Consider the following 24,676-nt stretch of genomic DNA (forward strand, 5'->3'; position numbering starts at 1 on the left):
AGAATTAATATTAAAAGAAGAAAAGATTCCGTCACACAACCCATGGTAATAATAAACAGAATATATGTCAAAGATGTGTAACACACAATTTGAAAACAATTCTTTAGTGAAACAACTTGCCAACTGGGTATACTTGATGAGGAAAATTAGAAATTATCCATGAATTGCAAATACGCAGGGCGCCAATTTTATCGTTTTTATTGGTCACAACCCCCATCGTGAGTTTCTCTGTTCTTTTTTGTTTTGTTTTGTGAAGAGGGGATGCGTGATCTTATTTATTTTATACCAATGGTTTAGGAACTTCTTTTTTTTATTTCGGTATTTTGTGTACCTACACTCAATTGAAATGATTATAATAAATGTCGCAAGATGTTTCGTTATAAATAAGAGATGTCGCGCGGATTGTCAGTCACTTATTGGAGTTTGAACGGATATAAAGCTACGGTGCAAAGCGAATTAGAAGACTGACTAGGAAAGTGTTTCTGTGAAATAAGAATTTGGTTCTTGTTTCTCCTAAATTTGGCTGAACATTTTAGTTAATAAAAACGGAAGATGAGTGAATAGATATCGAGTGGTTTTTAAGTGATCAATTTTAGGAACGGAAATTTTATTTTAAATTTCTGTTTAGTGCTTGAAATATTTTGTTTTGCGGCTGTTAAACGAATTTAAAGAACTCTGTACAGGTAAGTCACTTTTTTGCTATCAATTATATCAACGTACTTCAACGTAACGGCCTTGATTTCGTTGGAAATTTACACGAATTTAAAATATTTCTTCAGGTGCTAGACCGAAAACCCTTTAAAAATGTTGTTTCTCACCATTTGTATCCGCTTCGTTATCCGAACAACAGATGTACTTCGTACATCTTATAGTATCTTCCGTTTTTCGTTTTTCCATTTGAATAAATTATTTTCTGACGCAATCTAGAGGCGCACTGAGCAAGTTAATTTAAAAAAAATTAATTTCATTGATGCACTTCTTCAATTTATCAATTCCATATTGTATTTTTCATTGAAAGACCTGCGGGTCACATCATCCATCAACGTATCCTCAACTTAGTGAAACAATGAATAAATAAGAAATTATTTTGTATAACCGAAGAAAAGTGTTTGTAGTCAGTAGAATAACGGGTGGTAACAGTTGTTGGATCTACGTACCGAACAAGCGAATTTACTTTTCTATTCGATTTCTTCGTTTTCCCTCATGTGTGATGATTAATTTAGATTTTACTCACACGTATCCTGCGTGATTTAAGCAATTTAAGCAAAGTAGAATGTATTGGGAATGGAAAACCTTTAATGTGGAACTTGAGGTAATTTCAAATTAAGAAAAGTCTTGAACGTAGTTTAGTAGTTTTGCTAGATGCAGCAGAAATATAAATCACTTACTTCTTCTTAAATTGAACGGTCTGGCATTTCGCATCTACAGTGATGTTCGATTTATGGTAGAGTATATGTGGTTACCCTATAAAAAACGACCAAACTTATGGTGCAATATTAATCCCTTTATTAAGCAAAGCAATCCAAGCCATACCAAACCACACAAAACTGGTTAGAATAACGTAATTTGTAAAAGAGTGCAACAACGATGGAATTTTTTGGAAACAGATTCTCGTTGTTGTTTGAATTGATTGGCTTGAACATTACCCACATTTACATTGATACAGTTAAAATGGTGTGACGTTGGCTTCTCAATGTTGAGTTGTGATGGTGCGGAAAGTTGGTACGGGTGACTACAAATCATACTTTGATCTATTGATATCTTGGAATTAACAGATTCGCGTTAGAGGTCCAGAAAGCGAGTGAGTTAGTTCCTTCACAACCTAAATTTGACTTTCTTCAAGCCTTAACTGAGTTTAAATTCACGCTCCACTATGAAAATAGACAAGAACGATTCTTGAAGAATCGTCACAACTATATACAAGCACTCTAACCATAACCATAACTTCAGCATAACTATCCAGTCTGTCTTTTACTTCTTTTGGTCTAAGTATTTTCAACTGATGTATAATAGTAGACGACTTCGAACCACAGTCTCACTTTTACAATATTTACTCTCACTCTTCATCCTGTAAAATCCATATACAATGATGAATTTTCTAAAATATGTAGAATTTCTAGATTAAATTCTATAAAACATGCCCTGGATCCTCTTCTTGATTTCATGCTCAGACCTCATTCACAGCATAATGAAATCTATAAAATATCGAAGTCTAGATGTTCGAATTAGTATTGATTAATTCGACACCACAATGGTCACGCACGGCCTTAATTGTTCGGTTTTGATGATAAGCTGAAGTTGTAAATCAACGCTCTTCCTCGTTCTTTTTTTCTGCTTTTTTCTTTTAATTAAAATTAAAAGAAATGAGCTAAGCGATTAAGAGGAAGTAATGATTTCATTGACTTCATAGAGACAAGACAATCTGCTGATAAAATTTAAAATTTTATTTTATGTGTTACAATTCTTGTAAACTGTGAACTTAAGTTGTTAGTTTGTTATACAATTTACGTTTGATTCGATTGACGTATACAAGTTTAATCTACGCATAGCCCCAATTATTGGTTGCAGAGGCATGATTTCGAAATCAGAAAAAATAACCTCATTTAAAATTCAAGATGTTATCAAACTGGACCGTGAAGTGAACTTATGCTGTTCGTTTGGTCATGAGTTTGGTCGGTTCGTTAGACATTGACTATTTTGTGGCTCTGAAAAGATGAGCAAACTATACAATAGAACATCCGATCCATGGTATCGACTGTGTGAATTTAATAGTCGGTCCAGTCAACGATTCTTTCTGTTTCAATTTTCTTATTTCATTATTTCTTGAGATCCTTTTGAGGTCATTTTTTTTTCTGATAACATCATTCAACTCTCGTATGAATATATAGTACTTGTTGCGCTTATCAATAATGTTTTAGAAACGTTTTGACCCTACCACTAAAATGATTCTATGTAATTAATTGTAACAAAACGTTGGATAGATGCTAACAGCCTCTGGTTTGAATCTATATTTATTAATCAGCTTACGCAATCAGTTCACGATGATTTATTTAAAATATTTTATTCGAACGAATGTGCGTAACAGTTTAACAATTTTCTGAACTGATTCTTGAAATTTATTAGTTTATTGACCCACCCGATGAATTATTAATAATTATTTAATTGATTGTTGCTGTCGCACGATTATTTGATGTGAAGCTGGGAGAGTGTAAATATTTCGAAAATTTATGTATCAGTAGAACTGATGTATTAACAATATATGCGCACATTGTTGAAACGGCTGCGAATAAAAGTTGATTGATTGAAAATTCCATTGAGAATGGTGATTTTATGATCGAAACTTGAACTTTCATTTGTTTTAAATTATAATGTCATTAATGGTAATAGAGCTGAATCGACTTTGTATAGTCTACTTTATGTACCTTCTATGGAGTCCAAGAAATAGTAACCAAGCGGTTGAGATGAATATCAATTGAATTTGAACAAATAAAGATTGTCACGTTGTCTTCTTACATCAACCTCCGTCAAAAGACAGATGTATATTTACATAAACAGCTAAAAGCTGCTTAAACAGCAGCTTAGTCATTTTTAGACCCGTACGAAGTACTGGGGTCTTATAGGTTTACGCATACGTTTGTAACACGTCGAATTGGACTCCCTGAGTAAGGGGAAACCTATTGTGGTTGTCTAGAGATGCCAAATCCGCGAAAAAAAAAATGTCCGTCTGTCCGTCTGTCCGTCTGTCCGTCTGCACGATAACTTGAGTAAAACGCATCCGATTTTGAAAATTCTTTTTTTTTCCCGTTTGGTAATGTCAAAATACAGGCTAAGTTCGAAGATGAGTGATTTTGGATCGACCCCTCCCGAGCTGTGGCCCAATAAGTGCTTTACGGTTTTTGGAAGATATCTCCGGACATTTAAACGTTAAACTTGTAACTGATACGTCAAATAAAAGGTATTTACAATACCGATCGACAAAAAAAAGTTTATGGAAATCGGATGACCGACTCGTGAGTTAGACCCCTTGGTGTGGAACAGGCACAGGGCGGCAAGCAGTTTTTGCTTGTAGGTCGGCCACATTTGAACATATTTCGTCTGTTTTAGCTTTATTAGATAGGTATTGACCGTACCAATCAGGGAAAAAAATGTATGAAAATATGTTCTCCGGAGCGTGAGCTAGGTCTCTTGGAGTGAGCTCTTATCTGGCTACTCGGAAGTACAGTGAACGTGGTGTATTTTGACAATATCTAGAGTAAATTTTGACCGAATTTCATGATTTTTTTTTGTTTGAAAGGTATTAACGAATGTAAAGCGTCGGTACTATTTCCGGTCTCCTAACAAAATGGCTGCCGGCGGCCATATTGGATTTTAGTAAAATAGAAATATCTTGGGAAAAATGATTAACATGGAAATAATTTGTTATGTGTGTGGGGTTTCAGGGATTCCATATCCGGCAATTTAGTTGTATATGATAACAAAGCAAAGAGTGGATAATGTAAGTGATTTTAAAGGGGGAATAGTTTTTCAGCAGAGAAGAAAATTAAGTAAGAGAAATGAAGAGTTTCACATTAAAGGCTTTTGATACGAATAGGTGTTTCGTACGGGTCGGCGTTAGCTATGTTTTTTTTTTAAATAGAAGTCAAGTCAGAATTAGTACTTGATGCACAAAATTGACCCTTCATATATTGCATGAAAACCTTTGATCTTGTTGTCTGGCCACCGGATCATCATGAAACTACTAAATCAAAGGTCTGCAAGGGCTGGGAAAATGTTTGTCAAAAATATTTTTATGCCGAAATTAATTCCTAGTTGGAATCAGTCCCAGGAATCTCAAACCACAAACTGAGCGGCATCTCGAAACAAAGATCTCGTTATGCCAAACTGTCGAATTGAAAATTCATTTCGCCGAAATCGGACTTTGACACCAGAATTAATTAAAGAAATCAGCAGAAACCAGGTCAATTGTAAAAGTGTTGCCAATCGAAGTACACGGACGTAGTAATCTCGAGTTGTGCGTAACATTATTTATTAAAATCACAATAATTAATGAACTGTAGTCATACCATGAAAATTCTAAATGCGTGATCGCTTATGGTATAACATAATGCGTAGTTTCCACGTTACACTACCACCTATCAATGAAGCCACCTGTGAGTACAGTAAAATTTCACGGTTTAACCATTTGGAAACGACATGTCAATTAATCTGTTACTTCTTTTGTTCAAAGTAAAGCCTGGTACTTGATACAAAATCTATTACTTCATTCATTTCAAAGGATGGAACTTCAGAAGAAATATCTCCAAAGATTTACAGGGAACTTTTGAATGAGATAATTCCATCTTTTAAAATGTTGTGCGACTAGTATTTGGTCTTCGGTTTAAATGTTTAGTTCAACAATCCCCAATAAAAAAGGCTGAGTTGCTGTTTTATCTGCTTCGACATGTGACGAAGATGCATATGTCTGGTCAAATATTGATAAATGGAAAATGAAATAAAATTCAAATCAATTTCCTCTCAATGTTTTACAGTAGAGACCAACGATCGCACATTTTTAATAGAACTTTGAACTGTTCGAACCTATCGGTGTTATCAACTAACTGTATCAATCAGTCTGTAAAATTCTGTGTTATGCAATATATTTGAATGAGCAGCATGCAATGTATACATTTCAGCCATAACTGCTGATAAATGTAAAATGTTGTACAAGTTAACATCCAAATGTGATAGGATAATCAAACGCATTTTTCAGAGAAGTAATAAAGTTTGTTTAGTTGATCAATGCGTGTTCACAACTTTCTTATCACACGAGAAACGTGACTGAATGTATAGTAAGTTTTTTTTGTATGGTCTATGATTAAGAATGATGAAGAGGAAAAAAAACGCTGCTAAGACGCATTATTGTGACATGCATATGGAAAATTTTTGTCTTACTCTACAATGAAGAAACTTGTAGATAATTTTAGATTTTTTTTTTTTAAATGTGTGGGTGAGATAATTCGGTCGGAAAGTAAAAAAATGTAAATGTTTAAAAAACGTCTCAAGGAAACGTAAAGGCATTTTGATAGTCAGTAATTGATCCAGTCTTTCCAATCGAATCGACCAAGATAAGGGGTGTGGTTTCCAAGTAAAAACCTGTAAATGTTTTCGAGTGATTTGTACATTGAAGGAATTCAAATATGAACCGAATGACCGACAAGAGTTTTCATTTAGTAGAGATTAGTAGTTCAATAAAGTCTCAGAATCTCAGATAGTCTTTATAGAAAATAATTTTTTCCGAAACTCGTTTCGAAATTTATTTATACTAAGGTATGAGGCAGAGCAAAAAAAAACAAAAGAAGATGCGGGAAAAGACAATAAAAATGCATACAATTTAATTCTGTGTCGCAAATATTGCCTTCAAAATAATTTAAAATTGTGTACTGTAATGTAATGTAGTTACTGTTGCTATAATATCTGAAGACACAACTGCCCGACCTCAAATAAACTTGAAAAATACACTATTAAATAAAAAAAAATGATTCAAGACCTAGCGAAAATCGTGAAAACGGTGGACCAATGGACCCTTTTCAAATTTGTAGTCTTCATTCAGGTGGAAAAATATTTGTTTTTTGATGATTTCTCTGAACTAAAATCTTTTTTTGAAAAGATAAAACCATTTCAGCACGCAAAAGTTGACTTTAAAAGAAAAAATTGGTTTGTTAGTCATAACCTGCGGAAAAACCTGTGCAGATTACATAAATTTACACAATCTGTAATGGTTGCTCCTAGTGGGATAAGTTATTACCCACAAACCAATTTTTCCTTTAAATGTAACACATTTTTGCGTGCTTAAATGGTTGCAAGGCTCAGTGAGCAAATCGACAGTTGGTTCATTCTAAAAAAAAAATTTGGCAGTTTTTTTAACAGTTTTAAAAGTCATCGATGTTCCCAGGGAGGTGCGGTAATCATGGTTTGATAGCGAAATGAAACGCATTTCTGTGTAACAAAATAATTTGAGATAAAAAAGTCTTCGCAATTCGATTAATCTTTTCGAAGAAGAATTTCTATTTGAATCAAAAACGTACACTATATTGCACTTACCATACCAATTATTCATTCAAAAATAATCACATTGATTTATTTTCATTTAAGTTCGCAAGAGTACACTGTGCAAACATTACATGGAATTGTTCTATGACTTTTTTGTAAACCATGCTTGTTTCAAAAAATGAAACAAAACGAAACAAATCAAAATAAAACAAAACAAATCAAAACGAAACAAATCAAAACAAAACAAAACAAATCATGTTTCGGCCACTTGGCAACAAATTACAAGATCTGTTTTAAAGATTAATACATGGATTTCGATTATCACTCGTTCCAGGTAGCATCATTGAGATTGAACTTAGAGGTAAACAAAGTAAAATTTTTAATTTTTTAATTTAAATTGCTTCGAAACAGCTAAAAACAAATTGTTTTTCCGTGGGAAATCTACGGAAAACAAATTTAATTTGTGCTGTTTCGCGACCTAATACTTACAATATTTTTATGTTTCACTTTGTTTACCTCTAAGTCCAATCATAATTAAGCTACCATAAAAGAATAATTAACGAAATCCAAATATTAATCCTTAAAACAGATCTTGTAATTTGTTGCCAAGTGGCCGAAACATGTTTTGTTTTGATTTGTTTTGTTTTGTTTCACTTTTTCGAAGCAATGTTGGCAACTTACAATAAAAGATCTCACAGAATAATTTCGTGTGTATGAAAAGTCAATGCACACATGATTTCAACTTCTAGGATTTGTATTAAAAAATAAACGTTGATGTGATCATTTTTGAATAAATGTTTCGTGAGTGCAGTGGTGTTATGTTTTCGTTCGAATAGAAACCATGTTTCGAAATATGTGAACAATCTGCAAGACATTTTTTATCTCAATTATATATTGTTTTAGAGAAATGCTTTTCATTTTCTGTTAAACCACGATTCCCGCACCTCCCAATCAAGCTTTACGTGTTTCGATATTTTGGTACAAAATTTGAATTTTGAAACATCGATGACTTTCAAAACTCTGAAAAATCCAGAGTGTGTTTTCCAAAGATGTAAGTATTTGAAACATTTTTGTTTTGTTTTATAGCGTACTTTGGTAAACTTTTTCAATTACCTTCAATGTACCAAAACTCAGGCTATTCAAAGAAGTCAGATGTAAAATTTATGACCCACTTATGATAGGTAACTTTTCGTCACCGTTTTGAAAAAAAAAAAATCCATTGTCGAATACTTAAACCATAAATTTTTGCTTCGAGCATGTCAACGTTCATCAATGTTCTAATTCATACCGAAAATCAATTTAATTTTTATATAATGTGAAAACTTAAATTGAAACGTACGTACGACTGAATAATTGACTGACAGCTAGCAGTTGCCGGTTTTGCCTCTTAACACATCAATTATCCGCGAAGCGTGTCGAAAAAAAAAATGATTCTAAACAAATGTTTCAAAATGAAATTCGCCAAATTGCCGAAGAATTGGTATATTATAAGTCTCGATTATATAAAGTGTGATTGGTTTTACTTTTCCTGTCCAAGAGATACTGACATTTTTCTAATAGAACTAATTTAAAACTCGTATTTTAAAACATAAATTTATGTTTAAAAATTCTGAGAATACGGGTAACAGCACTCAGCCGTCAATTTTTTTTTCAGTTGATTTTTTTTCCATCAATTTCTGCTTTGATCTTTCTACGAGATAATGGTCACATTTTGATTTTTGTAACTACGTTTTAAGTTCTGAGATTTTTGTAAAAAAAATATTTCAACGAAAAAAAAAGATTTATTTTCTGTTGAGAGGTCAATACATTTTCACATTAGATGATACAACTAATTATAGAATTAAAACATTTTCCATTCATTCATAAATTAAATTGGCAGAATTAGTCAGCGAATTTTAATTTGTTTAATAATTTTGTCTTTCTTTTTGCTATTCGAAAATCTTAAACGTAATAACATCGAACGTGACTCTTTATATTTATATCATTGAATGCCAATCATTCGAAATATATTTCTTTAAACAAAAATTTCCCGCGCTCGTATTTCTTTTTCTAGCAATTTGAAATTGTTCAACACATGTTCACACACAGGGAATTGTGTCGACACAACACAATTCCATGCATGTATTGCCACTTCGAAAGCATGATGCAACATTAGGAATTCTTACTTTATATCCGGAAATTCAATCGACCGTAGATAAAATATTTGGTTTTCTTATCGAAAAATAGTCTGGAAAAAGAAATATTTTTGATATATTTCGAGTGTGTGTCTCTATTTACACTGTCGTCAGATTGTATCGAATTAGTTTTCATTGGTAACATGCCCTCTATATTAACATGAGTTGACCTAATATCGAATGCTGAACAAACTTTTGATTTGTCTGGCTTTGAATTGATAACCTCAATTTGGAAATCATTACCGAAATTTCCATAATTACTAGAGGGACACTGGAATGTAAAGCGTAAAATATGACGCAAAATAACGGTTTCATTGCATCGTTCCGGAACGTTTGCTGTGCTTGCATTTTTGATTTTTTATTTCACGGGTTTTGTGCATTCAGCACTTAGTTGCATCAAATCTTAGGTTGCAGTAATTTCAAAAGAATTCGAGATACTAATTGAGGTCTTTGGGTGGTTGTAGTTGCTGCTACGTTTTCTATAAGAAACGAGGTCACATAGAGAAAAAAATGCCTAAATTCCCTAAATTAAAAAGAAAATTAATTAAATTTTTAAATCTAATTTTTGAGAATTTTAATGATTTTTCGAAAGTTTAGAGAATTTCCTTTGATAATTTTGATACTTTAAATTGTCGAAAATAGGTCTTGGACAATTTTTTTTTAATTTTTTTAAACAAAATGTGTGAGACATTTCAGCCGATTTTGAAATTTTTTTATTTTTTCCTGAAAGGTAGTCAAAAGTAATGAATTTTGAACTCTACATGAAATCAATCAACTACCTTTCAGGGAAAAAAAAAAGTTTTTCAAAATCGGTTCAGTAGTTCTTGAGATATGGAGATATGCCCTTAAGGCTCGGAACAGGTCAGGTCAACCTGAAACCTGACCTGAATTATCTGTTAACCTGACCTGACCTGAAATTTAATTACCTGACCTGACCTGACCTAAAGTGATCTTTAACCTGTTTCGAGCTGAAAAAAACTGACCTGACCTGAATTTTTTTTTAATTTTTTTACATTTCTGATAATTTTATAAATTATGTCAAAATTATATAAAAGTTCTATTCTGATAAGTATTTATTAATTAAAAACGAAAACAAGAATAGACCGGCTAATAGCCTTGGTAGTCCAACTACCAACTACCAAATTTTCGAATTGCAATGTTAACTGTGAGCTATCGGTGATCAGATAACAAATAATTATTATTTGCCTGGTGTCGATATGCTCATGGTGGCTTTGCAATTTTGAATGTCAATCCATCTCCCAACTACCAACTACCAAAAATATCAACTACCGACTGAGAGCTACCAAAACTACCAAATTTGTGGAACAGACAGACGGACAGACAGACAGACAAACCGGCCATAATAGGGTATTTTTTCTAGAAGAAAAAAGACCTAAAAAAACATTTTGAAAAACAGTCAAGCAATGAAGGCTATTTTAAACATGAGCCTGATGTTGATTTCGGGTACTTTTAAGAGGCAAGTCTACACAATTACTACAATACATCCCACCTAAATGATTTTTTTGGTTTGTTGAACTATTGTTTTGTCCTGACAAGCGTCATATAAATTGTCGTTGAAGATCAACGACATTAATGTTTTGGACTACTGGAATTCCTATTCTGGAACATTTCCCTCTTTGCCGAGTATAGCCCGCGATTTTTTCGCGGTTCAGTCCGGATCGGCCTGTGTTGAACTGTTTGGAGCTGTTGTCTCTCACACACAAAACAAAACACGCGGTTATGTGCGTTAAATCGTTGTACAAACCTTAAGAGCGATCACCCCTTGGCAAATTTCTAGCCTACATTTCTGCGCAAAAATATTCGTTTTTTGATGATTTCTCTGAAGCGAAATCTTTTTTTGAAAAAGTAAAACTATTAAAGCATGCAAAAATGTGTTACCTTAAAAAAAAGTTGGTTTCTGGTTAATAACTTATCCCACTTGGAGAAACCTTTGAAAAATGTCTAATTTACACATTTTGCAAAGGTTTCGCCAAGTGGGATAAGTTATCAACCAGAAACCGATTTTTCCTTTAAAAGTAACTGATTCTTGCATGCTTTAATGGTTGTGCTTTTTCAAAAAAAGATTTTGGTTCAGAGAAATTATCAAAAAACTAATATTTTTGCGCAGAAATGTAGACTAGAAATTTGCCAAGGGGTGAGCACTCTTAAATTTTGTTCCTCTTCCGAAAATACTGAATTATTGTTTTTTATATTTATGATTCCTACCGTTTAAAATGTTCGACTTATTTCTTCAATAAATCACGAAGAAAACAATAACAATATATTGGCTAATCAGATCGTTTGGTATTCTCTTCAAAACAATGCTTCCTGACTCAGATCTAAGCTGAAAACGCCCATAATATTCAAATTTTTCTTTTATCAAATTCAGGTCAGATCAGGTCAGTTCAGGTATTTTTCATATTAGGTCAGGTTCAGGTCAGGTTCAGGTCAGGTCAGGTTTGGAAATTACCTGAACCTGACCTGATTCCCTCGGGTATTTTTTCTCATGACCTGACCTGACCTGAACCTGACCTGTTCCGAGCCTTAATATGCCCTTTAGTCATGTTGCCGACGATATGCCCTTCACCAAGATAGTCAAAGTTTTCCATTGTTTTCAAACAATCATATCTCATTCAAACCCAATGAAACCGTAGTTGCCCTGTAACGACATGTCCTCAGCTTTCCAATGATACACACATGGACTCCAATCACCAGACTTGAATAGCTATGAATTTGTTTAAAATTTTGGATTCTAGGATTGAGTACCTTTTCCTAACAACTTAATACAACTGTTCCGAAAAATATAAACTTTTTCAAAACTAAGGGCTTTGAGGGATGTGATACCAGTAAGTTCTAGTCACATTGGTAAAGTTGTACCAGAATTTTCGATGCGTTTAATATAGAACAGACGAGAAAGCTCACTTTTATTAAGACCAGTTCAGCAAAATGAATAGCTTATTCTAAGGGAATATAATGTAAATGTAGAAAAACGTAGAAGCTTTCTTTTGTATGTTGTTATGTATAAATATGACGAAAACCGTTTTGAAGTAATTAGTTTGAGAAAGTCTTTGGTTTGATAATGGTCAGTGATTTGACCGAAATTATAGTCACCAACAAATTATAAATTTTGATGTAAATTAAAAAGGCGGGTTTTTCTCAAAACCTAAAAATCTTGAATTTAATAGTACCTTTTCCTAGCCATATGAAAATGACTCCACTAGAAAAATGGGTCCTTCCTATTCCTATAGTCCAACATCCCACACTGTTGTACGTGCATGCATATGTACAATGAACATTCAATTATGTCTTCATAAGAATATTCTGCATTCAAATTTTTATATACTCTAATACGATCCACATATTGCTGATTATTACTTAATGTTCTTCAATACAACAACTAACATCAATGATAACATCCAATTTCGACTGTTATACGTATACATATATTCTATGTCAAGAACTCTTTATTAAAGTCATCTGAGCGCGCTGAAAATGTTTTAACAAATTGAGACATTGATTGTCCAATAAAAAATGAATTTTAATTGAATTGAATAAACTTTTTATTCGAGATGGTAGCGAGATAATTTTTCGGTGGATGATTTGTCATAAAAAAATAAATAAAATAAATTGTTTCAAACTGAGTGTGAACGGAATGGACAGGTTAATATATTATATTATATTGTACTACATCTCCGATGAAACTCTTTGCAAACTACCTCATTATGTAATTGATGGACACATTGGCATACGAAATTGCTGATCGCTAGCCAAAAGAGTTCTAAGAACGAAAGAAAGAAAAAAAAGGTCCGCAGCTACATAGAAATATTATATTCCTACGCTTAATGTAATGGTGTATTAATCTGGTTAATGTCGGTGAAATAATCACGTGCGATAAAACGAAAGTCGATAAGAAATCTACGATCATAAGTAAAATATCTCTGCCCTTAATTGCGTTGTAAATTACTTCTTAGCCGTAAACCATAAAGAAAATCAGAAGAATGAAAAATCGCGCATGCTATAAATCACTTAAAATTTTATTATATGTGCACACACTCTATCAAACGATCCAGTAAAATAAAAAATAAAAAAACGAAAAAATTTACTTAAATTGCAAATTAATGATCTCTCGTCTCATCATTCAAAACTAATATAAACTAATGGAGTGCATACGTGCACTATATCATGCAATTTACATATTAAAACATCTTTCGTTCATGCTTACGTCTTTTATGACTGTGTGTCTTGTGTGTGAGAAGAATTCCAATGTCATTCGAATGATGTGACAATTTCGTTAAGAAGGCGAAACGAAACAAAAAAAAAACGCTCAAACATCATACTATAATGAGCACCTTATGTATTCGGAAATAGCGAGCATAAATTTTACCAGATTTATATATAGGTGATTTTATGTGTGTGTCGCCGACGAAGAGACAGATTTAGACTTGTTTCGTTTGAACATATACGTGATAATTATTTTTAAATTTATTTGACAGCCATAATCTATGATTTTAGGTATATAAATTGTCGATGGACAACATAATTTACGTCCACATGAAGCATCGCACTTAAGAAAATAAAGAAAAAAAGGTCGTTTAAGGCGACAATTACAAGAGAAGATATACTTTGTAAGACTTTGTTTAATTTTATTTTGCCGCTGTATATCTGTAGATTTAAACAGAACGAAAAGAAAACTGGCCATCATTTGCCGGTTGCTACGGTAGTACATGCTGAAAGTAAAAGCAGAGGTGTTAACTATATATTCTGGATATTTCGAAATGCAGAGAATTTTTTGATGAATCAGCGTAGTGGACAGATGTAGAATCTAATTTTATGATTTGATTCGTGAATGTTCTCGATTAACATACCGATATTTTCAGTGCATCTGTTGGACTTTTAAGCACTAGATTCGACATTTACTTAATAATAGATTCGTTGACCTAAATCTAGTCCATCAAGGGGATAAGCATATCATTTGGTTTATGCGGAATATGAATAATTTACAAATATTCGACTCGACCTGATTCCGTACCTCTGAAAATGGACCTGGTTCTGTCAGAGCTTTTGTAGAGGTCAGTCCAAAACGCTGTCACTTCGAACCTTCACCACTAGCCAATAAGCAAATATGAAATTAAGTATTGGACTGTGGACTCACAGGGCTATATAGACAACTGACCTCTAAAAGTAGCTCTGACAGAACCAGGTCAACTTTCGAAAAATTCTTCACCGGCATTTTAACGCAATTAAATAAGTGCAATTAACGCTCTATCTAGCAAAAATTGCGGAAAAATGGGCCGGGTAACGAGTATCATAGTAAAGTTAGTTGAAGCATTTTTCCGGTGCCCTCTGCTTGCGAAATATTATGTGTAACTCGGACGAAAACTGAAAAGTCACGAATGCTACAGATTTTTCTAGCCTTTGCTTGATAGTCGGAAAATTGGCTGCGGCCGTATGTACAGTCCGGAACTGTGTGATCAAATAAAAAATACCTAATCCAAATACTATCTATAAATTGCCTCATCGAATCTCACAAACCCAATGTCAATTTTACTGGAAACACCTTCAACCGATCTTCCGATCCGCATATTGATAGTGTCACTCATCACTTTCTGGCAGTTCTACATTATTATCCGAATACAACAGAGTTTCAATAGTTCGATATATATTTATGCTTACGCTTTATGTACTAGATACCATATTATATGCCCTGACGAGACAGCATAGATTTATATATGCACATTGGTATTTTCAACATCGAAACACGCCTCATGACGACGAAAAACGGTCTATGATAAGACTGAAACCAAGTGTAAAATAAAAAATCGAAATTCATTCATACCACACTGTATACATGCATGAATTATATAAATATAAACTTGGTCTCTCTACATGAATGAATGAATGTGTAATACATACATGCATATATATAATACATAGCTACGATATGTATACATTTGTAAATCATAGCTACCTAAAGTACCACTTACATAGCACCGTCTATATAAATATTAAAATATGATTAAATATTGTACAGTAGAGCATCAGACGTCGACCGAACGTGGTGTTACGAAAAAATTTCGTTTCTCAAAAAGAATTGATATTCGTTTTTCTTTAAAAAAAAAAAACAGCGTGTTCTAATCATACATAAAAATATTTGAACCGGAAATTGAACGATTTTTAATTTGTGAAAAGAAAATCTTAAAAAAAAATCGTTTTGAGAAAAAAAAAACTTTTTTTGCCTATGTAAATGCAACATTAAATACAAATAATAATTCCTTATCGTCTTTCGTAATAAATGCACCGTGAAAAGATATTGAATTAATTAAATGAAATTTTGATATAAAATCGGCATTTCGAATCGCAAGTGACTGAGAGACAGAGATAAAACATAATCTGGTGTTCTTTTGCAATCTCACTTTAAGACTATAAGACTATCACTTTAGTGAATAATTATAGCATTTCAAACCAATATGCCCAATATATACACGACAATCCGTGAAACGTGATTTAAGAACACATTAATCGTTGAACAATTAAAACAAAAATAGTGAAACGGGGGAAAAGAGGAGGAAAAACAGTTCTCTTAGCGTATAGTCGAACTTCGTACTTATGTCCGATGTTGAAGATAATAAATATTATAAGAGATTACTCATTCGGACTACTGATATAAAATATACAAACAATTCGGTTACATAGCATTTGATCGGAACGGTTGAGAGCCGTGAGAAAAAAAAGTTTATTGAGTGAAGGAAACGGTTTTATTTTGTGTGTTTTCTTTTAACATTTCTCCGTATTTTCTTTGAGGGTAGAACAAACAAACGGTAAGTTTCCACCTTTTTTGAATTCTTCTTTTTCATTTTTCTGTTAAATTTAATTCAATTGGTCTATTCATAACTGATATAAATTATGTCAAGAATTAATACGAAGAAGAAAAAATAAATCCATCTGAACTGAACTGATAACAAAATAGTCATAACATCGAGTCAAAAGTATAATAAATTACAAGAAAATTGAAAAAATATTGAAACGTTTTCCGTTTTACATATCTCTCTGGTTCTCCTTTACAGAACATATATTCCGTTATCAGTGGTCGCAAGTCATACCACTCAATTTTAACGCAAAAAAAAACTTCTGACGTCCTAAATGTGTCAGCCTTTTTTCATTCAATTTTTTATTAGATTATAAGGCAGGGAAAGAACATTTTAATTTTGAATGAAAATCATTGTGTGGCATATTTACAAAATCCTAACGAAATGAATGACTCAGATAAAATTATTGAAAAACGAATTTTAACATTTTTTCTTATGATTTCGAAGTCTTCAATGTCTTCAACACTTTGATAAAACCAGTTTGCATAAAATTGTTTTTATTCACTGCACTACCGGAAAATGAGTCATTACTTCATTGACTCGAGCTTTTTAGCCATTGCTTTATTAAATTGACATGAGCGCTTAACGCCTATTCCCGAAGGGTTCACGTTCACACTCGCACCATTACACATGAATATGAATAATATCAATTGGATTGTAATCGTTTACTTCTTCATTTTCTCACACTGTATTGCAGTTTCTTATGTAAATTACGGCGAAAGTTTGAATCTGGTGCTAAGAGTTTATTTTCTCAACTCAGCGACGAAAAGTGAAACTTTCGTTGGTTTTATTGAGAAAAACGTTGTGAACTGGAGCCCACGACAATTTGAGTCCCACATAAGGCCACGGCTTGAAACCTATCCTATTTTGCTACGAAAAACATTTGTTCTACGACTTTAAGATTTGGGCCCTAGAATGGCCCTAACGAGGGTAGACCTAGTGTGTATCTCGGCCATCTCACATCGTAGAAAATCCAAATTGGTGACAAAATTAAGGTATTGGTGCCAAATGGCGAATGCAATTTTAAAACAAAATTTTTATTGAAAGGTTTGTCGTGCCAGACAAGTTGAAATTTCGAAAATCTGATTTATCTGGAACGACAGGTCTTTTAATAAAAATTTAATTTAAAATTTAATTCGCCATTTGGCACCAATGTCTTCATTTTGTCACCAATTTGGATTTTCTACTATATGAGATGGCCGAGATACACACTATGTCTACCCTCGTTAGGGCCCTTCTATTGCCCAAGTCTAAAAGTCGTAGAACAAATGTTTTTCGGATTGTATAATGTACCAAAATAGGTTTCAAGCCGTGGCCTTATAAGGGACTCAAAGTATCGAGGGCTCCAGGTCTATAAATGATTTTTTAAGCACACAATGTTTATAGTCACACTCGGCCTGTGACCTCGAGTAACAATTTACACATCTAGTGCCCAAAAAAGTATTTATCACTCGGTTGCATTTATAACTCTTTCGCTTAGTCTTTCAATTGCATATGACAGACAATAGTTATCGAGTCAAATGGTTTTTATGTCTCCGCATTTCTACGAATTATTACTGTGTTAAAAAGTTGTTACAGATGTTAGCTATCTAAAGGGACCACCACACAACTAACCGCTAACGTGATGAATTTTGAATCGGTTCTTGTGGTTCGAATCAAAGCTAATACTTTAGGCAGCAGTGTTATCCGTTTCCAAACGTTTCAGCTTAGATTCAAACCACGAGAACCGAATCACCCGGATGCTCTTTACTTTCGCAATCTTAGACAAAACGTTTTTCGACTGTAAAACGACAATACTTTTTCCAAAACAAAATTTAATTGTACTAGAAATGGAAAAATTTTCCTATGACGATATTCGGTTCTTATCATTTGTTAGACAGGCCCCTGTGGTGATAAAATTTCCATCTCGCTTGAACAGTTTCATAACATTGAATAATAATGCGTACATTGTCGCGATCGTCGACATCATCACCAGTTGGCGATTGTCTTTATTGTTTGTGTTGTAAGGCAAACAGTGCCGTATCGAGTTATACATAAATCTTATGTAAATATATTATTCCGAGGTCAGTCACGTAGACGTGATAACACTAAACGATTTAAATGTAACCTTTTTTTAAAACAATAGAAATTCAAATGAAATGTAAACTATTGCAGTGAATTTCAACGATAGCTACTCCACGTCTTACCTTTACGATAACGTCGTCTAGAGCAAAACTTAAATCAAAAGACATGATTACAGGCGACGAACCACTGATTGAAGCGTGTACTCTGCTACGGATATTTTTAAATTTTAGACTTTGTCTAGTTAGTTACACTGAGTTGACATTTTTTCCGTCCATAGCTCATATTTCACATTAATTCATTTTTATCAAGTATAATTAGCGTCATATCAGTGTCCTTCAACTTTTAACATGAATTTTCATTTTTAAAATGTTTGATGTAAATGAAATGGAATATAAAATAAATAATTTTAAATAAATTGCGTTGGCGATAACCGACTTTAATGTCATCTCATTTTCGATGTGATAGTCAATCAATTAATTTATATTTATATTTAAGAATTCATTTATTTAATTGGAAATATTGAATAGAATTCTGGTTGAATGTTTCTCTAATTTTCTTTCTAACCATTTTCGGAGTGAAGGACATAATGAAATTTGCATAGTAGCTTGTCATCAGTCAAGTTAACTGCATTGATTAGTCACTTCATGATTTGCATCTTTGAACCGATAATCTTTTTCAAGCCAGAATCGTGACTAGTTGAATTGGTCTACTATTATTAAAACCGTTTAAAAATGACAGTTGAACAGTTGTCCTGCCAGTGCATATTTTTAAGAATTAAAATTCTTCACAATTTCTACCAATTGTTGAAAATTCTCGAAAATGCTTGAAATTCTCAGAATGAATTTACAAGAATTTTCGATAATTTTAATTCACGAAAATAGGCACTGCCTCCAATTAGTGTCATACCTTTATTTCAAAATGTATGCCAAAACAAATGATGTGAAAGATTTTGTACCTTACATTAGACATAGCTAAGCAAAATAGTGATGCTCTTGCTGATTGCCGAAAAGGTGAAATGGTCTTCCGCAACTTCGATGAGCGTATTTTGTGAATCGATAAAATATTCGAAAAATTGAGGTGAAATATTTTGTTCGATCACACTGACTAAGACGTCGTTCAAATATTGCAAGCACTTATTCTTGTATCGCAGACATTGTGGCTCCTTTTACATACTCCATACATGATCTCCATTAAATGGTCAGAAAAATGTATAAACCTTAGTGTATGTCAGGCTAGGTCAGATCGAATGACGACACCCTCGACGAACAAAAAACGATCATGGATATGGGTATCGTGGGGAAAAATTTCGTCACCGGTTAGGAGATCAACCTTTTTCGACTGTGACGTTACTTCTGAATGTGAAATGAAGTCATTCTATCTGCCCTGTGGCTCTGAGCCACTGACAACCGAAAGTATAGCATTCTAAAAGAAAATGAATTGATGATATCGTCACGAATTAATTTGGTGATCGAAAAATGCACCGAGGACAGTTGAATTATTGTGATAACGTATTATCTCGTAAATTTTCCGAAAATACGCTAAGAGCCCCCATATCACCTGTATGAAATGTATGTCATATTTTTACACTACCCCATAAGGAAAACATTCCTTCCATGGCTGCTATTTTTGAATACATTTTTTTAGGGAACCCTAACGAAACTTTCGCACAAACAAAAATCGGTAATTCTATATTACCGATGTGTGACGAGCAAAATTCACTTTAAGCTAGACATAACCTTGTGCCGGACAAGGGATGGTTCTTAAAGTAAGCGTGGCGAGTATATGTATCTCTTTCTATCGCTATTTAAACTGTATTTTGCTTCTCTTTCGCATGTCACGCGAATTGTATATAAAGTAGTAGTTTGCCATTGATTTCAAACAAAGTGAGGACTTATGAAGGACCGATATTGAGAAAGAAAACCCCGTATTGTTTGTGTGTTCCGGAGAGCTTTCGAAAGCTTTGAGCTTTTTTTTGGATTCTATTAAAAGAGCGAAGTATTTCACTAGAATACAAAGACAGCTTAAAGCTCGTGAAAGCTCTTTGAAAGCAAAGATACGATGTTTTGGCTAGGGCAGAACTCTTGTGGTTTTCTTTTTCGGTACCGATTTTCTCACTCGGGACTATTGTCAAAACAGTTATGATAGTAACGAAAAATAAAACATTTTTTTTATATCAAAATTATCAATTGTTGTGTCCGTCCAATGTCAATGTTAATTTTTTTTAAATATTTTTTTTTAGAAACAAGTTCAAATTGAGGACGGGTTTATTTAATCGTTTTACTGTAGAAATGTAGATGAGGTGCTATAATATATGACTGAAACAAGTTTCTTTTCGTAATGAGTATTTAAACGTATAGCAATATGGGTAATTGCGCTGCTAAGTATGTAGAAATAATTATCTTACTTTTTATTAAAAATACATTTCCACTTTAATTGCTGATCTTTTAAAGTAAAATTGAATCCAGCGAATTATTTCACTGAATCAATTGATATTTGCAAGCCGAGGAAAGCAAACGTTAGGTTCGTTATCTGCGGTGTGGCAATAGATTGTCAATTTATTTTAGAATTAACTTAGTCTGGGTTTTTGGAGAGTCTTACGCTCAGTTATCAAAATTAATCCAAATCATACCCGAACCGATATGGTACCAAAATGTAAATTTAATTTCGATTCTTTTCGCTACTATTTCAGACAATGGATTCATATTTATATTTGGCAGTAGCATTGCTGCTCGCAAGCTCAATTAATGGACGTGCCATAGACGACATGGACAATTCCATAATGGGTAGCAACAATAACGACGGGAAACTGTTTGCCGAACGCGATTGGGTAGAAATTAGCCTCGCACCACCACCCAAACTAATTCAACAAGCTGGCAATAGTATCGAATTAGAATGCGAAGCGACTGGTTCACCGCAACCAACCATCCATTGGATACGTGGCAACAATCCGCACAATATTGTAAGTGTGACTGCATCCGTTGTTTCGGGCGATCGAGATTTTCTGATGGGAAATTATTTCCAACAGGTTGAAAACTTTAACGTGATAACCGAGACCAGTCCAAATGCATTGGTGCGCGTACGATCCCGATTGATCATCGAACACACCAGCTCATCGGAACGAACGTTCACTTGTGTCGGCCGGGCTGGTAGCAAGACTGCATTCGAATCGACGACCATTTATGGTGCACCGGGACATAAATCACACAATCTCACTGAACTGCTGTCGCTGAACGGTGGTGCTAAGAAGGCCAGAATCGTTTTGTACTACAGTGCCTTATTCGATACAATCGGTACGAATGTTGTACTGCCATGCAAAGCGGCCGGCCGACCAAATCCGGAAATTTACTGGTTGGATCCAGATGATAATGTAATTAATGGACGCGATCACCGATTACGAGTACATCCGTCTGGTTCATTGCATATATCGTCGTTGCGATGGTCCGATATGGGAAGTTATACATGCATAGGTAGGTGTTACATAACAAGTTGTCTTCTCAGACTTTTGATTTTCCATTTAAAGTTTTCACTTTGCCGCATCTTCGGAGTTGTTTTGACCAATTGTTTTCTTACTTTTACAGCCAAAAATCCGCTAGATAAAGATTCGATCTCAACATTCGTCTATCCGGTAGCGGTAAGTTCAACCATTGCCCGTTTTCTGTGGACCGGTTAATTTATTTTCGTTTTTATTTCCAGAATGAAGATTCGGAGAAGTAGAAATTTCGCAGGACGCTCCCAATTACACTATATTATCACCTGTATACTTAACAGAAACCAATCTAACAATTCCTAACTTATGCCAATTAGCTGTAAAATGTGTTAAATAATTTATTATTTCTAGTTTTTAACAAAAAGAACAAAAACCATTCAGTTGTACACACCGTAAGGTATTTGAGAAACAAAAGAAAAATTATAACAAAAAATTTGAAATTGTAATTTTCGTTTATTTATTAACTTTTTTTATGTCTCTATCGTTGGAGTACATACTTCAATGATCTCAATAGAATTTAAGAAATTACGTTTTTTGTGTGAGTGAAAAAAAAATTAAATGGCTGATTCGACTGATGATTTGAACAATAAAAATCATGAGACAATTCAGGTCGAAAAAATTCGTTTTTTATTTTCTACATGAAAGATCTGTGGTAGCAGCCCATAACTGTATTCGAATCCCGTGTCACAAAATTCCACATGTTAGTAAGGTCTCTAAACAACGAACAAATCAAACAAATCAAAATTACTGCACTATACAAGGTGAAGTATACATTGGTGACGGGAAAAATCTCCGAGTGTATTATCGTTGCAGCGGCGATAATATCGTTTCATGGACGATAATATCGTTGCTAGGACGATATTATTGTTTCAGAAAACGATATTATCGTCCGGAAAACGATATTATTGTCGTCTGATACGATAATATCGTATCAAACACAATAATATCGTTTCAATCGACGATAATATCGTTTCACGGGTGATATTATCACTGCAGAAACGATAATATCGTTGCATAAAACGATATTATCGTCGCAAAAACAATAATATCGTTTCAATCGGCGATAATCTCGTTTCATGGACGATAATATCGTTTCACGGGTGATATTATCACTGCAGCAACGATAATATTGTTGCATGAAACGATATTATCGTCGCAAAAACAATAATATCGTTTCAATCGGCGATAATATCGTTTCAAGGACGATAATATCGTTTTACGGGTGATATTATCATTGCAGAAACGATAATATTGTTGCATGAAACGATATTATCGTCGCAAAAACAATAATATCGTTTCAATCGGCGATAATATCGTTTCATGGGCGATAATATCGTTGCACGGATGATAATATTGTTACAGAAAACGATATTATCGTCCGGAAAACGATAATATTGTCGTCAAATACGATATTATCGTCGCTCGGACGATAATATCGTTGCACGGACGATAATATTGTTACAGAAAACGATATTATTGTCCGGAAAACGATATTATTGTCGTCTAATACGATATTATCGTCGCTAGGACGATAATATTGTTACAGAAAACGAAAATATCGTCACAGCGACGATATTATCGTTTCAAAAACGATATTATCGTCCCCGACGATAATACACTCGGAGATTTTTCCCTAGCCCGTATACATTTATGTCTGATATGGTAGTACTAAGTCTACATAGAGCTCACCTAGACATATATATAACTAACCTTCCACAGCTAGCAATCATATTATTAGGTATGAAATCTATTACTTCATTTCAATAATTTTGGCGTGTTGGGATAAAGCCTTAAAACTTCTTGTTGTTCTCATGTATTTGCTGTAATAACTAATTTAGCTTGAGAGCTCTTGTTCATTTTTGTCGCTGTTGGCGATTACAGATGATTATAGTCGTCCGTAAAAGATTAAGCTAATTTTCCACCCATGAGCCTTATTAAATGTAGCGTTTCAACCGAGGGGCAGATATTTGTTTGCTTTTTTGACAAAGAATTTTAAAAGGACAATCTTCAGGGGATTATCACGAATTTTCTTATCCACTGAGGAAAAAGGAGTTAACTGCTACAGTTGCGATCTGTCTACAGATGTAGTTTTTGAGAAAATACAGCTGTCACAGAAAATATTTCGACCCGTAGCTGTCACAGCTGTATTTTTCTACCTGCTATCAGAGCTGTCATTACCTACAATAGCTGTGTGATTGCCTACAATCAAAATGTTGTGATTGATAGGCACGGGCTCAAATCATGTCGGATCCTGTTTTTTTTTTATAATATTAAAAATAATAATTTTGGATTCATTTCTGATAAAATTCAATTCAAAATTAACTCAATAATTTAAAAAGAAAATATTTCTGGCCTTTCGGCGATATATTTCATAGTACTGGGGAGTATTCCGATATTCTGTTGAATTACTCTTCCAATGAGTTATTTTGAACTGAATTTTAACTGAAATGAAACGAAATTGATTTTTGATTCCCTTGACTGAAAGCCAGGGTCTTACACCAGAAAATACCAAAAATGTGGGTAACAAAAAGGTTCAGAGGGATTCTTTTGAAAAACAGCCTACCGAAATCGGACGCATTTTGCAGTGGACTTTTTTATATGTGCCTAGAAAGGACTTCTACCTTAGAACCCAAAACCACTTTCAAAAAAAATCTTCGAAGCTTTTGTGGCTGGTGAAAGGTGATCAAAAACCGAAAACTTGCACTTTTCTTACCAAAATTTCTCCGGGTACACGAGCCGTACATGGTCTTGTGGGGTGTCATTAGAAATGCAATCACATGTACTATTGAGCCGAATAGAGACTCATTGGTTTTAAAATTAATCCACACTGAAATATGTGCAGTTGAAGTTTTCAACCGAAAACTTGCACTTTTCTTACCAATATTTCTCCAGTTACACGAGCCGTACATGGTGGTGTGGGGTATCATTTGAAAGGTAATTTTATGTGCTTTTGGGCCAAATAGGGTCTTATGGGGTTTGGTTGCATATGTTGCATATGATTGTACAGCCGGCCGGCCAAACATCATCACTGTGGCAGGTGGCTGTACGTGCGATTA

The 24,676-nt window shown here is 33.8% G+C and overlaps 1 protein-coding gene across 4 annotated transcripts; it reads left to right on the forward strand.

Moving 5' to 3' along the window:
* The first annotated feature begins 412 nt into the window (after positions 1-412).
* Positions 413-22,231, forward strand: LOC119067155 (neural/ectodermal development factor IMP-L2). Of its 4 annotated transcripts, none has more exons than XM_037169977.1 (5): positions 413-683; positions 20,823-21,092; positions 21,159-21,600; positions 21,712-21,764; positions 21,827-22,231. In XM_037169977.1, exons 2-5 carry the CDS (start codon positions 20,826-20,828, stop codon positions 21,845-21,847), a joined length of 783 nt encoding a protein of 260 aa, XP_037025872.1. In that variant the 5' UTR covers positions 413-683; positions 20,823-20,825; the 3' UTR covers positions 21,848-22,231. The 4 variants fall into 4 exon arrangements, with proteins under 4 accessions (XP_037025872.1, XP_037025846.1, XP_037025855.1 ...); XM_037169951.1 differs by lacking the exon at positions 413-683 and adding an exon at positions 15,227-16,021; XM_037169960.1 differs by lacking the exon at positions 413-683 and adding an exon at positions 20,550-20,672.
* The last annotated feature ends 2,445 nt before the right edge of the window (positions 22,232-24,676 follow it).

This window comes from Bradysia coprophila, chromosome II (assembly GCF_014529535.1).
Source record: "Bradysia coprophila strain Holo2 chromosome II, BU_Bcop_v1, whole genome shotgun sequence".
In the NCBI taxonomy this organism is placed as follows: Eukaryota; Metazoa; Arthropoda; class Insecta; order Diptera; family Sciaridae; genus Bradysia; species Bradysia coprophila.